Raw genomic sequence first — 16995 nt, forward strand, 5'->3', positions numbered from 1 at the left:
TGTGATCAAATGAATGTGTCAATAACTAGCCAGTATGCCCCTAGCATTGTTTAACAATCTAATTAAGCATTATAGAGGGTTGCGTATGACATCACAGGTGCAGCATTCAACTGAAACATGTGGAATTTGTACAGCCAGGTGTTTGGAAAATTGTGTTACATTGTACTAACAGTCAAACTACACTGGTGTTAATAATTGTCTGTTATCGGGTAGTAACATACTAGAGTAGTGAGAGCATACAGGAGTAGCTGGTCTGCTTTCTGGCAAAATGGCAAAACGTTTATTCACCCATGTATTCTCAAAACAAGTTCACCAGTAAGTTTCTTCATAACTGTGCCAGCAAGACTTTTAACACATTGGTAAAGGTGAATAGGTATCTGGCTTCATCCTCGTATGTTATATTTACGGGCCCATAACGTAGGATTTTTTTGATATATTTACGGCATTCCTAAGTGTGCATGAGCAAGCATCTCGTGACTTAGTTTGTTACATATTTTTTTTTGGCTGTTGATATTTAGCCGGTCATTGCTATTTAACTAGGCAGATGCTAGCAGCATCGTGGAGCGAGCCTGAAGGGAATTTAGAAGCTATGGCTAGGTAATAATATGTTGTGGGTAATTCATTTATTCATGATTATTATAGTTTTACAGGTAATGCTGTTTGGAGTATAGCTCATAATTGAATGTTGTTCTTATTATCTAGCTATTCATGCTAATGGAAGATAAGCACAGTACGGGGTTCAAATGTGGCTTGAGCACTAACCCACCACTTAAGGTAGGTATGGGCAGGGCTGTTAAAATGCTTGGGAATTTTTCAAGACATATTGAACAGTGGAATGGATCCAAAGAAGCCAATTCAGCATGAAATTCTGTAATCTTGACAATGACTGCAGGGTTACTAATATCAACTGGCACATGACCCTGGACATGTTGTCAGCATTTGTTACTACACCAACATTTGAAGCACTATCAATATAAACAAATCGTGTAAATGAGTCACAATAGTCATTGTTAGTGTGATATGCACATATAAACCATCTGCAAGAATGTGGTAGTGAATTTAGATCGTATATCAATTGTATTTTTTTTATCAGTTGTATAGGATTCAGTTTAACATTTTATCAACAGCAATTACTAATCATTATTATACTCAAATATTTTTGTGAGTCTTACAAATTTATATACAACAAACGTACTAATCCTGCCTTCTCTGCTGTATGATTGTGTCCCTTTGCTCTTGTGTAAATTGAGCACGTCTTCTCTGATATTCTCTGTTTCTCCTTCGTCTTTCTTCTGCTACCTCTGGAGTTTCTCGATCTCTTCTCAATCTATACTGTTCTCTTCTTCTAAGGCATTCTTCCCTAACCATCATGGACAACGACATTTATTTCATGATTGACAACACGTGTTGTGGCGTGGTAGACGAGATGAGCAGTGCTGTAATCTACACCATTTATTTTTCCGTGATATGGTCGATGACACGAGCATATATGGAAGTGCTGTAATCTATGCTATTTATTTTTCTGTGACATGGTCGATGACACGAGCATATATGGAAGTGCCGTAATCTATGCCGTTCATTTTTTCCGTGACATGGTCAATGACACAAGCATATATGGAAGTGACGTAATCTACGCCGTTTATTTTTCCGTGACATGGTCAATGACACGAGCATATATGGAAGTGCTGTAATCTTCACCATTTACTTTATTGTGGCATGGAGTATAGTGGGCATTAATTCAGTAAGTTTTCCGATTTCTTTAGTAATTGTTTGCACATGGTTGATGACACGAAATTTACATGGGCGACTAGCTAGTGTGGGGCTCACTCAGGCTCGCCCCAACAAAAACAACATTTAATCGTGACACAAAAAGGTATACGAAACGAAGAAAAAAAGTAGGATGTGACTGAGGCTCGAACCCACACATCAAGGTTTGGAATACCCACACTCTACCACTATACCACCAGTGCTTGCTGGCTACTTTTCTTGGTTTTGTACTATTTAAATGTTACAAATATAAAATGCTATATAGTCTAACTCGAAGAAAAAACCAAAGCTGAACCCGACCCTAACGTTAACCTGACGTTTGCCTGTTAAACACAATGATGACTTTCACTGTCTGTATGAAGGTAAGTTTTTGGGTGAGTTCGAGGCAAGCTAGGGTTGGAGCAAGCGTCCTGACGAAGCCGGGCCAACCCTAGCTCGCCTCGAATTCACCCAAAAACTTACCATCATACAACTAGTGTGTTTGATACTCGAGTTATACAACAAATGACCGGCTTGCACTGTGACCGACCAAGTCACAAGATGTTTGCACATGTGCACTTAGGAATGCCATAAATATAGCAAAAAAAATCCTACGTTACAGGCCCATAAATATAGCCACTTCGAAAAATTTATCGTAATTTCAGAAACCAGTACCAATTACGCTGTCGTTCTTCTAGTATATTAATACCTTATGACAGGTGAATGTAATATAACACTGTATATAGTGCCATAGTTGCAGTGCGGCAGTATAATCGGAGGTAGAATTGAATACACAATTTTAAAATGTATTATGGCAATGGATTCTTGCCACATGTTTTCCAAAACATGTCCAATCATAGATACAATAACACTTAACGGGATTAGAAACGAAAGTTGCGGTTACAGGTATCTGTGTTTCGCCTGATGTAATATTTCACCTCATTGTACTACGCATGGAGTTTGGTAGGGTACAGAATCATTGCTGTAAGTAGAAAATAGTGCTGTGTTGCTGCATTAATAATTGGAACGCATAGCGGAAGGAATTACGAGTCACCAAACCAAATTTCAAGATGGTTTGTTGCTTTGTCTGGGTGACACATGTACCAAAAGGAAACTGAAACACAAAGTGAGTTTTGTCTTAAAACCTACCGAAAAGTGACCGTCTGTCAAAAACAACTACCAGGGATTTTTCTAGGGGGGGCAAGGGGGGCGTTTTGCCCCCCCCCCCAACTCTGCCTCAACCAGCCCAATGATGAAACAATGATAAATTGATTTGAAATCATAAAATTTAGTCGATGGCTAGCTAGCTACAATAAAACAAATTTAGCCTAATTTAAGTTCTCCCCCCCGCTCCTCAATTTTTGAAAAACTCGGATTGCCTCCCTCTGAATTTATTTTCTAGAAAAATCCCTGCAACTACACTAACGCATAAGACTTCTACAGCTTGTAATAGCCTGACTATGGCCTAACTTAAGCTTCGCTAGTCGTCTAGGGGTGTTCCAATGCAGCTGTATACGGTGACGGCCCGATACAACTCCAGTTTCAACTCTAAACAACGATATTAGAATACTGGCTATTTCTATACTCTAGTAATGCAATACTTTCAAGAAAGTTCCGCTGTACATACTGTACAAAGCAATCTGCCACACTCGGAAGTAGAGAAGGTGAAACACGGATAACTTCAAACAGACTTACCGCCCACTATATAGTTTCAATATAAAATTATCACGTGTGCAACTTCCATTTCCAATCCCAGTAAGCGTTATTGTATTTATGGCGTAATGTAATTATTTGTGCAACTACTCTATTACAAGGAGAATTAAATAGTTCACATATTATCCAATTGCATTAAATAAATTTTTGCAAACAATCTGAAATTGACAATACAACCACATATGACTACTACAACACTCACATGCTCCATCTAGTAACAACTTGGAACGAGACTCACTCAAGTGACCCAGAAACAATAACGCGGTGAAGGAGATTAGAGTTTGTAAGAAGAACGTTAAACACTGTAAATATTAACAGTTCATGGAACAATTATTACATAGTACACGTACAACTGGCCATGACAGACTAAATAAGACAACTGCCTCCTGGCGAATCCATTCCTTCCAAACTCGCTGCAGTCCATGTACTAGCAGTCCACTTCTACTCGTCATCTTATGCTATAATACTAGTTACTGCTCGTTATCTGTTACTAATAGTACACTCAGAGGCGGCGATGGCTGATGCAACGCTTCTCCCAGCTTTCTTTCCAAGTGGTGCAACCTCGTGGTGCAACATGACGCGCTTTAGTTAGAATATAGTAGTCAAGTGTATCACGTGAGGTATCCTAGAGATGTAAAAAGTTGCGCAGTAAGTGTCTACACAAGATAGATATGGTCTTTTGTCAGTAGAGTGGTTTTTATTAGAGTAGTAGTCTATACTAGTCAGTCACAGCTTAAGTTACCATGTACATGTAATAGTGTCAGTGACAAGTTTGGTAGTTTAGGTGCTCTGTATCACAACAGAGACAGTTAGTTGTTTTCGTTGTTGCTAATTCGTCGGAAGATGGGCGGTTGGCCCACGTGATAAATGGCGCTAATTAGGTCAGTTATTGTAGCAGCACGTGATCATCTCTGTGTGTGTATACTAGTGCCACTGAAGGCTATACCTGCTGGTTGTCAGCCATGATTCCTTTTGGTCAAATTGAACAGTGAAGAATTTGTGACCAGCACTATAATACTAGTATGTTTTTGTGTGTAGTTGAATGGAGCAGTTGTCAGAAGACACTACAAAAGACATCACGCAAGATGTTACACAAGATATTGTAGAACATGTCATAGAAGATATTGCACAAGACGTCACACAGGGGATTACACAAGATGTCATAAAAGACAGTACACATGTTATCAAAGAAGACGTTACACAGACTGTCACACAGGGCACTACACAAGGTATCACAGAGGACGCCACACAAGATGCAGCTAATGATGATATTACACAAGGATCACAAGAAGTCATACAAGACAGTAGTATTAATGATGATGATGGATTATTGGATGACGACCTGTCAGGTGGTAACCATGATGATGATGATGATGCCTTATTAGGTGATGATAGTGAACTTGACTACAATGAGGATATTGATGATGATCACCATGGCAACAGTGATGATCACCATGACACCAGTGATGATATTGTTAACAGTGAAGAGCCTTCAAAGGATTTACCATCACCTGTGAGTACCACCTGCGTGATTGGTTGAGCATCTTGCTTAACTTGTTGAGGACAATGAGCAACCTGCTTGACTGCTTGAACAATTTGCTTAAATGGTTGGGCAACCACTTTGACTGGTTGAAAAACTGCCTCACTAGATGGGCAGGCTAAACCTACTTGACTAATTAAGGTTATGGTATATTTTAAAATGCGTGGGCGGAACAAATTACAGAATCTGCTCTAAATCAAGCAAAGGATAAATAATTTCACCAACTGTGTTGTGGAAGTAATACAACTATTAGTTTATACTGCAGAACAACAATATTCTTGGGTGTGTGGTCCATGATAGAGTGATGTTTTTCAAAAACGGCTGCTGAAAACCAGACTAACAGATTACTGAATCCTTATAATTTCAACAAGTAACTAAGCAACTAAAATATCTAGGTCCTGTGGAAACGATATTTTAAGGTACTGTTTGTGAAGACGTTTTATTAAACTTTTAGTAGTTTCTTTGAGTGAAACAAGCTCTTTGAAGGCTTGTGTCTCTGCCACTGAGAAGAAATACGCCAAAAATGCTTCCACAGGACCTAATAAATTTAATGTACACTATCACTATGCCCTCAGAAGTGCCCATAGAGCCTACAGCTTTTGCTGCATTTGGCGGAGGAAAAACATGATAGTGACAGCTGGGTTCACTTTAAACCTTTCACTCTGCTATAGTATGTTCATGTTGAGCTGAATTCTGAAAAACAGCTAAAAATTAAAGGTGGATTTTTTCTCAACAGAATTAACTTTTCAGCCAACCAGATGATTATTGGTATCAGAAAGGTGTGAACAACAAACATGTATGGTTTGGCTCCAGTACGAGTTTGGGAGGGCTGTAATTAACACTGTACTTATATGGCTTCCCTATTGGAAATGTATTGTGAAAATTTTGATTGGCCGTAAATATTCAAATATATAAACAAAAATATTTTTAGCGGGTCAAGCAGTACTACAAATGAGCCAAATTCAAAGATCGTGTGTAATTGCATCCATGAGTTATTAAATGTTTTTGAGGATTCAGCTCAACATGAGCATACTATAGACTCAGTAGACTGGTTTTATGGCCATCTCAAAAAGTATCGATAGGCATTCAAAAATTTGAATGATTTCCCATGAGTATACCGTAACCTTAAGCTACCTGCCTGTCTGGTTGAACAATTGCTTGACTGAAGCAATCTCCTCAACTGGTTGGGTTAGTTGAACCTACTTGACTGGTTAGGCAACCTGTTTGCATGACTGGTCTAGCACTCATCTTGACTGGTTGAGCAGCCTGCTTGATTAATCGAGCAACAACAACCAGTTAAGGAACCTGCTTAATCTGTTAAACTTGTTTGTGTAGCCCCAGCAGTCACCAGTTGATATCGAGGAAGGAGAAATTTCATCTGAGGAAGACAAAGGAAGAGGAAAGGGTAAAGGGTCAGAAAGAAGTGTAAAGAGCAGAAAAATTAAACTTAAGAAGTCACGTTCTCCAGTTGAACGAGTTAAAGATGTGAGTACAGTTTCTCATTATTATCTTATGATATGACATAACAGGTGTCCACTGTGTGTCGTCATTACCTGGCTGGTGAGTTCTGTGACACCATCACTGATATAATGGTGATGTCATAGGTACTTGTGATTGGGGTAAGGAGTGTCGTTTCTATCATCCTCCACATATGTCTGGTAAGTAGCTGTTTTTATCATATGTTACTTCAGAGTATAGTCTGTGTGTGTGTGTGTTTGTCTGTCATTCTGTATGTTATTTCAAATAATATTTGTGATGTGGTAGGAACCTACACAACACTTAGATGGGTGGATCATAAGAGTCCAGTAATAAATGACATTACTTTACAGGTTTTTGCAATTGAATTCAGCGACTTTGCAATTGAATTCGTCCCGTTTGCAATTGAGTTCGTCGCTTTTGCAATTGAATTCGTCCCGTTTGCAATTGAATTCGTCGGTTTTGCAATTGAATTCGTCCTGTTTGCAATCGAATTTGTCAGTTTTGCAATTGAATTCGTCGCTTTTGCAGTTAAATTCGTCGTAACAAGAATGGCAGCTGGAGCAAACAAGAATGGCAGCTGGAGCAAACACGAAACATGATGTAGCAGCTGCTACAAGAACTTGTTCAAGTACAACAGTAGTAAACAACTCTTTATAAGGCAATAATTCTTCCTCTACAGCCTATCCAGCAACATTCCAAATTCTACTACGATGGGTGTGGTCACTCGCGAGCAAGCTAATTAACTTGTCAGACAGCTATCAACTTCGCATACTAACAGCTTCTAGTGTCTCAAGTGTAACTCTCCATGGCATAAATAGTTCATCTCTTAATGGACCAGGTTGGTTTCTTGGAGCCGTTTTGTTTATGACGAATTGTAATGCAAACGCGACGAATTCTATTGCAAAACCGACTAATTCAACTACAAAACCGACAAATTCAATTGCAAAACCGACAAATTCAATTGCAATACCGATGAATTCAATTGCAAACGGGACGAATTCAATTGCAAAGGCGACGAATTCAATTGCAAAAACCTGTATTACTTTAATTGTTTTTCAGTGGCAAACTGTGTTTCAGAGGCTTTTACTGGCTTGGGTATATCATGAACCATGATAGTAGGGATTGCCCATGTTTTTTTGCAAAATCCTAATAGAACGCACACCTAAAAACCACCTTGAAAAGCATCCTTCAACTCAAAACAACCCTCTGGTGGTTCTTTGCAATGGTTTGGTAGGTCCACTAGTAAGTATCAAGTGGAAAGGAAACAGTATGTGTATTTCAGAAAAAACCTGAAATATGCCCATTTGTTTTATTTATACTAGGACCGTGTCACATACAACCAAGTACATACACCAACGTTGCAACCTACCCATTGGGCAAGTATAAACAGTGCCATAGCAGCACTCAGAGCAGTGTGCGTGTACCTGTGGAAATGATACATATGCATACGTACACAGGCAAGGGAGTTTAACTGGCATCAGAAAACCACAATACTAAAACACAACCTACACAAAAAAACAAGTTAAGTTAGCTATATTGAAAGTAACAATAGTAGGTGTGACGTGTCTCTGAAGATGACTCAGCAGTGAAGTGAGGCTATGCAGAATAAGGGATATGGTGAAGGCACAATTAGCAATTGATCCCTATCAAGCCAATATGGCACAACAGACTCTGTTGTAACTAGAGGCCACTGGTGATGTACCTGTATATCAGCGGTGTGGCATTGGCATAGTGATCACAGTCTATAATATTATGCATACAGCCATGCACAACATACAGGAGATAGTTACACATTGTTATATATGCAGCACTGCATCGGCTTCTTGTTTAGCTATTACAGACTCACAGTAGACTAGTAGTTAAGCCGAGTGGAAAATAATTCCAGCCGCCGGCAAGCCAGATGAAGGTGCCAGTATAATGAAAATAATTCCAGCCGCTAGCAAGCCGGATGAAGGATGAAGATGTAGACCTATTATACAACTACCGGTACAAGTATCAAGACACACGGTAGTGTGTCGTGCGGCCCAAGAAGCCGGCGCGTAACACCCGTGAGTATATTGACAGGAAGAAAGAAAACGCAATTTTCGCACCTCCGTAGCTCTGTGCTTCCTTGATGAAACAAGACGATTTTTGCTGTGGACATTCCCTCCACCTTCAGCACTCCACATTCCAAATTTGAGCGAAATCGCTTCGCGCGTTCCCGAGATATGCGACTTCAAAAATTGGCTCAGTTTCTTCGTTTTTTTTTTCTTCTTATTTTTCTTTTTCTTGTCGCACACTTACAAAAACTGCTATAAAACTCGAACGCCATATCCGATTGCCTTGAAATTTGGTACACAGAAGGAGGATATAAAGGCGCATCTTGGTACCAACTTTGGCTGGAATACGATAAACAGGTAAAGAGTTATGAGCGATTATTCACGAAAAATAACACCAATATGTTGTCACGCCTACAGGGTAAACCGCGTATGGGAAGAAGCTGAAAATCGGTGGGTGAATAGGTTAACTATTGAACCTCAAACCTTTTGTGGTTTGAAAGAAATCGAGCTAAAAAACAGGAAGATACAACGAAAAAACCAACAGTGTGTAACAATTACGCAATCGAGATTAGCTAATAAAAAAAACGATTGCTTGCCACGCCTACCAGATAAACCGCTTGGGGTAATGCTTTGAAAATGGTTGTACAGATGGAGTAATCATCTTAGAAAGGCTCATCAATGGTGTAGAAGAATCAGACTTAAAGCCACGGAGTTATAACACGAAATCCAACTTGGTGCAGCAAGTGCGAGATCGAGATACTCTAATAGAGCAGTCACCCTAATAGAGCAGTCACCTTGAAGAGAATTCAAGAGATCAGCTAGAAACAAGAAACCTGTATAGAAGACCAGCTACACACAAGTCACCCTGTAGAGAGATCAGCTAGAAGAAGTTACCTTGTAGGGAGTTCATGCAACTATGGAAAGGGATAGTTCAGCTAGAAAAAATCACCTTGTAGAGTTCAGCTACAAAGAAACTACCATGTAGAGAGTTCAGCTACAAACAAATCGCCCTGTGGAGAGATCAATAGAAGAAGTTACCTTGCAGAGAGTTCAGCTACAAAGAAACCATCATGTAGAGAGTTCAGCTACAAACAAATCTCCCTGTAGAGAGATCAGCTAGAAGAAGTTACCTTGTAGAGAGTTCAGCTTCAAACAAATCACCCTGTAGAAAGATCAGCTAGAAGAGGTCACCTTGTAGAGAGTTCAGTTACAAAGAAACCACCATGTAGAGAGCTCAGCTACAAACTAGTGGCTTTGTAGAGACATCAGCTAGAAGAAGTTACCTTGTAGAGAGTTCAGCTACAAAGAAACCATTCTTTAAAGAGCTCAGCTGCAAACAAAAACTCCTGTACAGAATTCAGCTACAAATAAATCACCCTGTAGAAAGATGAGCTAGAAAAAGTTACCTTGTAGAGAGTTCAGTTACAAAGAAACCACCATGTAGAGAATTCAGCTACAAACTAGTGACCCTGTAAAGACATCAGCTAGAAAAAGTTACCTTGAAAGAGTTCAGCTACAAAGAAACCATTATTTAAAGAGCTCAGCTGCAAACAAATCACCTATACAGAATTCAGCTACAAACAAATCACCATGTAGAGAGATCAGCTAGAAGAAGTTATCTTGTAGATAGTTCAGCTACAAGCAAATCACCCTGTAGAGAGATCAGCTAGAAGAAGTTTGCTTGTAGAGAGATCAGCTACAAAGAAACCATCATTTAGAAAGTTCAGCTTCAAACAAATCACCTGTAGAGAGTTCAGCTACAAACAAATCTCCCTGTAGAGAGATCAGCTAGAAGAAGTTACCTTTTAGAGAGTGAAGCTACAAACAAATCATCCTATTGAAAGATCAGCTAGAAGAAGTCACCTTGTAGAAAGTTCAGTTACAAAGAAACCACCATGTAGAGAGTTCAGCTACAAACTAGCCACCTTGTAGAGACATCAACTAGAAAAGTTACCTTGTAGAGAGTTCAGCTACAAACAAATCTCCCTGTAGAGAGATCAGCTAGAAGAAATTACCTTGTAGAGAGTTCAGCTACAAAGAAACCACTCTGTAAAGAGCTCAGCTGCAAACAAATCACCTGTACAGAATTCAGCTTCAAACAAATCACCCTGTAGAGAGATCAGCTAGAAGATATTACCTTGTAGATAGTTCAGCTACAAAAAAATCACCCTGTAGAAAGATCAGTTAGAAGAAGTTACCTTTTAGAGAGTTCAGCTACAAAGAAACCATTCTGTAAAGAGCTCAGCTGCAAACAAATCACCTGTACAGAATTCAGATCACCTGTAGAGAGTTCAGCTACAAACAAATCTCCCTGTAGAGAGATCAGCTAGAAGAAGTTACCTTGTAGAGAGTGAAGCTACAAACAAATCACCCTATTGAAAGATCAGCTAGAAGAAGTCACCTTGTAGAAAGTTCAGTTACAAAGAAACCACCATGTAGAGAGTTCAGCTACAAACTAGTCACCTTGTAGAGACATCAGCTAGAAAAGTTACCTTGTAGAGAGTTCAGCTACAAAGAAACCATTCTGTAAAGAGCTCAGCTGCAAACAAATCTCCTGTACAGAATTCAGCTACAAACAAATCACCCTGTAGAGAGATCAGCTAGAAGAAATTACCTTGTAGATAGTTCAGCTACAAACAAATCTCCCTGTAGAGAGATCAGCTAGAAGAAATTACCTTGTAGAGAGTTCAGCTACAAAGAAACCATCATGTAGAGAGTTCAGCTGCAAAGAAATCACCACTGCCCAAATTTCAAGGCAATAGCTCTTTCCAATCTGAAGTTATCAATTGTCAAAGTTGGAAAATTGGATGTGTGGAAGGCCCCTTTTCGCAAATCCGGTCACATATGTATTATATGTGACCGGATTTGCGAAAAAGGGTTTTCCACACACATCCAATTCTATGAACTTGAATGACCATACCTTTGTGCTCAAAGAAGATACTAACCTGAAATTTTGTTCATGTATTAACCTATGTTGTTACTCATCACTGTCCAAGTTTCAAGACAATACTATTTTCCTATCTGACATTATGAACTGCCAAAGTTCGTAAATTGGATGTGTGTGGAAGACCCCTTTTCGCAAATCCGGTCACACATATATAATTTGTACATTTACTGATAAAATATTTAAAGTACATCTACTTCATCTTTTCTTCTTCCTGTAGTAAAGAAAAAAAAACATAGGTTAAAAAAGTCCCAAAGCTGGCCATAGGCCGGCTTTGGGGTATACAAATACAAAAAGTAATGAAATCTAATCCAAAACAGCCAAGCTGTAAAAAAATGTGCGGCCCTCAGAAAGGCTATGGTGAAAAAAGATGTGAAATCCAAGGTGGCGGCCAAGAAATGACTGTGATGGTAGGTTAATGGTAAAAATTTTAATAATGACAATTCAGGTGAATTTTTTGTGCCGCTTCACAAAATTTACCTGAATTGTCATTATTAAAATTTTTACCATTAACCTACCATCACAGCCATTTCTTGGCCGCCACCTTGGATTTCACATCTTTTTTCACCATAGCCTTTCTGAGGGCCGCACACTTTTTTTGCAGCTTGGCTGTTTTGGATTAGATTACATTACTCATTACCTTGCTATTCCAGCTGGTTGTTTATGAGCGCATCAGCTGGTATCCCAACTGGTCATCAGCTGGTCCTTCACTGCATGACGCCTGGAGCGCATATCCTGCACACAAAATACACAGTTACAAACATTTAAACATACTTGTAATGTTGTTGCTTACCAGGCCTCTCTGTGGAGGTTTACTAATCTTCTCGTTCTGAGCAATCTGTAATTAAACAAGGGTGTGGTGCCGGGCGTTATATAGAATTACACGTACGGTAAAGTCATCAGCATGAACAGGCGTCTTATTATACGGTTGTGCCTTCATTCACAGGCGAATCTATCCCCGCTTAGTTCATGTCTCTAGGCCTCGTAGTTTTCTCAAACATTATTTATTATTTATTTATTCATTCATTATTAATGACGTAATTTTAACCGCATTTCGTATTATTCTTACTACTTGGTTGTATAACTAGGACCGCGTCACATACAACCAAGTACATACACAAACGTGACAGCCCCCCCGGTGAGGCTATTAGGAGGTGAAGGCACGATCCCCAAATCATCTCAATATGCCAGTACATCATTGGTGTGGTAATGGCACAGTGATGTGTACACAGTATATGTATACAAAACATACAGGAGAGAACTATACATTATTGCAGTATTGTATGCAGCAACACATTATAGGCAACATCACCAGATAAAAATTATTAGCCAATATACAGCACTGTATATCAACATCAACTAGAGCTACATAGGGTTCATCAGTGGTGTAGCAATGGCACAGTGATGGGTGACACACTATAATTATGCATACACAACTTGCAGGAGATAGCTACACTATACTGTAGGAGTATACAAGCCAGATGAACCAGATAAAGGAAGACAGCCAAGCCAGCCAGAGCCTAGTAGCTATGCCAGGTGAAGGCAAAAAAGATTAAGCACATATTGATCAATTGCCTGACACCAACACAAAGGAAGTTCGCCATGCCAGCTGCACAAGACAAAATTGTTTACTTGTATTTTATATGTAACTGTATTGTAAAGAGTGTGGCCTATGTTTTAATGTTTTCTTGTATTGTTTATTTAAGTGAATGAATCCACTGGCAGCTGGCCAAGCAGCTGGCATGGAGACTTGAGATGTTACAAACATAAAAACTTACTTGTAATCTTCTTGTTTATTTTAAAGTGGCCTCTGGCTCTCCTGCACAGGCATCGCTCTTCTCCTTTGCAAGGGTGTGGTACTGGGCATTATATAGAATTACACGTATGGTCAAGTCATCAGCACGAACCGGAGTGACGATTATACGTTTGTGCCTACATTCACAGGCGAATCTATCCCCGGTTAGTTCTTGTCTCTAGACCTCGTAGTTTTTGAGAACATTAATTATTATTTTATTTATGACGTAATTTTAACCGCATTTCGTATTATTTTTAGTACTTGGTTGTATAATTATTCTTTCACAAGCATAACGAAGTTTACAAGGAGAATCCTGGGATAAAAAGTAACAAGGCTTATTGAATGGATCATTGTGCATGTCCATGATCTATTTTTGATTTTGTTTTTGGATGGAAACAGCCCAAACTGGGCAGTTTCTTCTTGTTAAATTGCCATTGTTCTTGAGAAGCCATACACGATCACACTCAAAGTTGAAGTTTTTTGGTGTGCGCTGCTTGTAGCTAATAGAATCTGTCTTTATTAAACTCAGTATAGGCCAGGAAGCTTTATCTGGGCTGATGACTTTGTTGCAAGGTGGATTTTTCGCTTTGTGATTATTGTACGTGGGTGGGTTATCCAGATTAGATACTCTAATAGAGCAGTCACGTAAATACTCTAATAATGCAGTCAAGTGTATAACAACAATCCTTGCACTGAATTTGACAGCTATTAAAGGCACCGGTAATGTAAATTGTACTCATATTGGGAGACTCTCAGTCTGTATGCACATTGCAATTTGATCAGTTTCATGTTTGTACTGAAACGTTGACGGCGTTACTATGCAGAATGCAAAGTTACACTATTCACCACAGTCTTCATTATCAAAGAAATCCATGTTAATTTGTACACATGATATTGTAGTCAATAGCATGAAAAGATATTGTTGAAGAGATGATATGTTCCAACAACTTGCAGCAAATACTAGTCAATGATATAGCTATGTCTATAGTTCAATGGATTAGTACACGGGCCTTTCTTGTATACTGGTGTTACGTATGTCCTCTTCCAGTCTGAAGGGAGTTCACCCTGATGTATAATGCAGTCAAGTGTATAACAACAATCCTTGCACTGAATTTGACAGCTATTAAAGGCACCCGTAATGTAAATTGTAGCTCATATTAGGAAACTCTCAGTCTGTATGCACATTGCAATTTGATCAGTTTCATGTGTGTACTGAAATGTTGACGGTGTTACTATTCATAACAGTCTTCTTCATAATCCATTACTGGATTAATAAAAAAAATGCACAAACTAGATGAATAAAAAATTGGAAATTTTAAAATGGGAGTGGGGATCGCTGAAAAAAGCCACCAAACAAGAAGGGATTGCTGGCATGGTAATGTAAACCACAAATCCCTATTTTGACTCGCTTCAAAATGACAGAGCATGTAACTAAAGATTTATGACAGAGAGTCAAAATAGGGATTTGTGGTTTACATTACTACCCCACCGATCCCTTCTTGTTTCGTGGCTTTTTTCAGCGATCCCTATTCCCATTTTAAAATTTCCAATTTTTTATTCATCTAGTATATATATGTATATATCTTGTCATTGATTGATTGATTGTGTTTAACAATGTGGTGCTATATGTATATGTTAAAGCATAGCCACGAGTGCTATATGAAAAATAAAGTCTTAGGCGTGCGGCCGAGATGCTAATAAAGCATGAGGCGAAACCGGGTGCTTTATTAGTATTGAGGCCAAGCGCCGAGTACTTTATTTTTCATATAGCATGAGCAAGGCTATGCTTTAACATATACTAAAGTGTTAATGAGAACTATGTGATGTTGCTAGTTTTTAAGTGTGTGAGCATCTTTATAAATGCCACACAAATTTGATTAACAAAGGAAAGGCGGCCAAACTCAAACTATTTATTGCTATCAGAGAATCTATACATGTTGCTTTATTGAGAATCAAATTTGTGTGGCATTTATGAAGATGCTCACACACTTAAAAACTAGCAGCATCACATAGTTCTTTAATATTGTATTATCTGATTAATATTAATTTTACAACTTGCATACCTCACACTTGACCACACTATAATATCAGTCACAGTAAAGCATGCTTTACTTAGATGCACACTTTTTTACAGCTATAAGCTGTTTTGGATTAGATTCCTTTTTACTTGATACTTTCTATGGCTGGCTCATTACTAGAGTGTTGTTTTGAGTTGAAGGATGATTTCCAAAGTGGTTTTTAGGTGTGCATTCTTTTAGGAGTTTTGGTAGCAACATGCTATTATGAACCTACTATCGCGGTTCATGATAGCTCATTATATTGAGTGGTTACTTGTTACTTATGCTGAGTGGTTTATTTGCTGTTGTAGAGTTTATGGAGAAGAAACATTATCGTCATCCTCCTCCTCATGGAGGCATGAGGCCGTTTCCACCTCAATATCCAGTAGGAGACTTTGGGGGATCACCATTTGTTGGTCCGATGGTTCCTGGTCCTTTTCCTCATCCAATGGTTGGTCCTCATTTCATGTCTCCACTAGTTCCTCCTATGCCACCTCCTGGATTATACCACCCTGTACATGAACCATGGGTGCGTGTGTTTGTGTGTGATGTGTAGTGTAGTGTGTGGTGTGTAGTGTAGTGTGTGGTATGTAGTGTGTGTGTGTGGTATGTAGTGGTATGTAGTGTGGTGTGTGCGTGTGGGTGCGTGTGTAGCAGGCTTGTTGTAATTGTAATGGTAATTGTAATTAATTACTAATCATTACCAAATTTTAGGTAATTGTAATGATTAAATTTGGTAAGTAATTACAACAAGCCTGATGTGTAGTGTGTTAGTGTTGTGTGTGCGTCCGTGTATGTAGTGTATAGTGTGTGGTGTAGTGTCAGGGTTGTTGTTGTAGGGTGTACATCCAACACACCATATGATGCCACCACCACCCCCAGCATTTAGAGAAGAACATGGTCGGAGAAGCAACTCCAGGAAGCAAGTTAGTGTGTACCTCTCAGTCATTATTTTCACTGTAATTATCACATCTCTAATTAGTGCTGATCTCCTCAGTTATATATACCAGCAAGAGTTAATAATGTGTTAGGGAGAGTATCGAACTTTGCTATAGCCAATGAAAAATGAGCCCGTAAAGTAGCTCACATATCTTTGTCTCCTCTTGGTAATCTGGCCGCTGTTGATTGCCCAGATTTAACACTTTCTTAGTTTGGTCAGGTAGTCTGCATTGAATCACTATGGCTAAAACCCCATCTAGACGTGTTACTTTCACTATCAGAACTGTAGAGGCATAGAATGGCGACCATGATGAAATCTTGAATTAAGATGTCAAGCATGAAGTTGATATCTATGGCTTTCCAGGTTAGTTGGCTGTGTCTTTCTCTTTGTACTAAGTTCCTCAGCGTGTTATGCCATACTTTTCTCGAGTACACTGTTCTTCACTCTGTAGCTTCAGTCTCTCAATGTGTATGTGCATGCCAGCCAAGCCTACTGAAGTAGTCACCAATCAACACAAATCTCTGAGTTATTTGAACAATGCCATAGAACTTTACAGGCTCATTGTTCACAGGGTATAGTGTAGTTCAACAGTCTCCCTACACCATTATAAACTCTTGATACTAGTACTAATGGGTCTATTAATAACACAATTTCTCATCATCAATAAATACTATCTCATTGTTCTTGCTCATAACATATAGCACTGTTATTCCAACATTTAAAGGGCTTCACAATCCTATGA

General features: G+C 39.0%; 2 protein-coding genes across 8 annotated transcripts in view; one reads left to right on the forward strand and one right to left on the reverse strand.

Annotated features, from left to right (window-relative positions):
• Window positions 1–4055, reverse strand: part of LOC136264451 (multidrug and toxin extrusion protein 1-like) — a 30196-nt gene extending 26141 nt beyond the window's left edge. For 3 of the 4 annotated variants that reach the window (XR_010705116.1, XM_066059185.1, XM_066059184.1), the window contains exons 1-2: window positions 3810–4055; window positions 3662–3761 (exon numbers count right to left, since the gene is read on the reverse strand). Coding sequence is in view for 3 of the 4 variants with exons in the window: in XM_066059185.1 (XP_065915257.1) it covers window positions 3662–3761; window positions 3810–3911 (202 nt within the window). In the remaining variant the exon portion in view is untranslated. The remainder of the gene's footprint in view (window positions 1–3661; window positions 3762–3809) is intronic. The other variant, XM_066059186.1, reaches the window with a different exon arrangement.
• Window positions 4042–16995, forward strand: part of LOC136264452 (zinc finger CCCH domain-containing protein 18-like) — a 36781-nt gene continuing 23827 nt past the window's right edge. For 3 of the 4 annotated variants that reach the window (XM_066059187.1, XM_066059189.1, XM_066059190.1), the window contains exons 1-7: window positions 4042–4107; window positions 4498–4972; window positions 6335–6484; window positions 6529–6559; window positions 6604–6657; window positions 15625–15842; window positions 16153–16239. In XM_066059187.1, coding sequence (XP_065915259.1) covers window positions 4502–4972; window positions 6335–6484; window positions 6529–6559; window positions 6604–6657; window positions 15625–15842; window positions 16153–16239 — 1011 coding nt within the window. In that variant the 5' untranslated portion in view covers window positions 4042–4107; window positions 4498–4501. Of the gene's footprint in view, window positions 4341–4497; window positions 4973–6334; window positions 6485–6528; window positions 6560–6603; window positions 6658–15624; window positions 15843–16152; window positions 16240–16995 lie in introns of all 4 variants that reach the window. The other variant, XM_066059188.1, reaches the window with a different exon arrangement.

Source organism: Dysidea avara, chromosome 8 (genome assembly GCF_963678975.1).
Source record: "Dysidea avara chromosome 8, odDysAvar1.4, whole genome shotgun sequence".
In the NCBI taxonomy this organism is placed as follows: Eukaryota; Metazoa; Porifera; class Demospongiae; order Dictyoceratida; family Dysideidae; genus Dysidea; species Dysidea avara.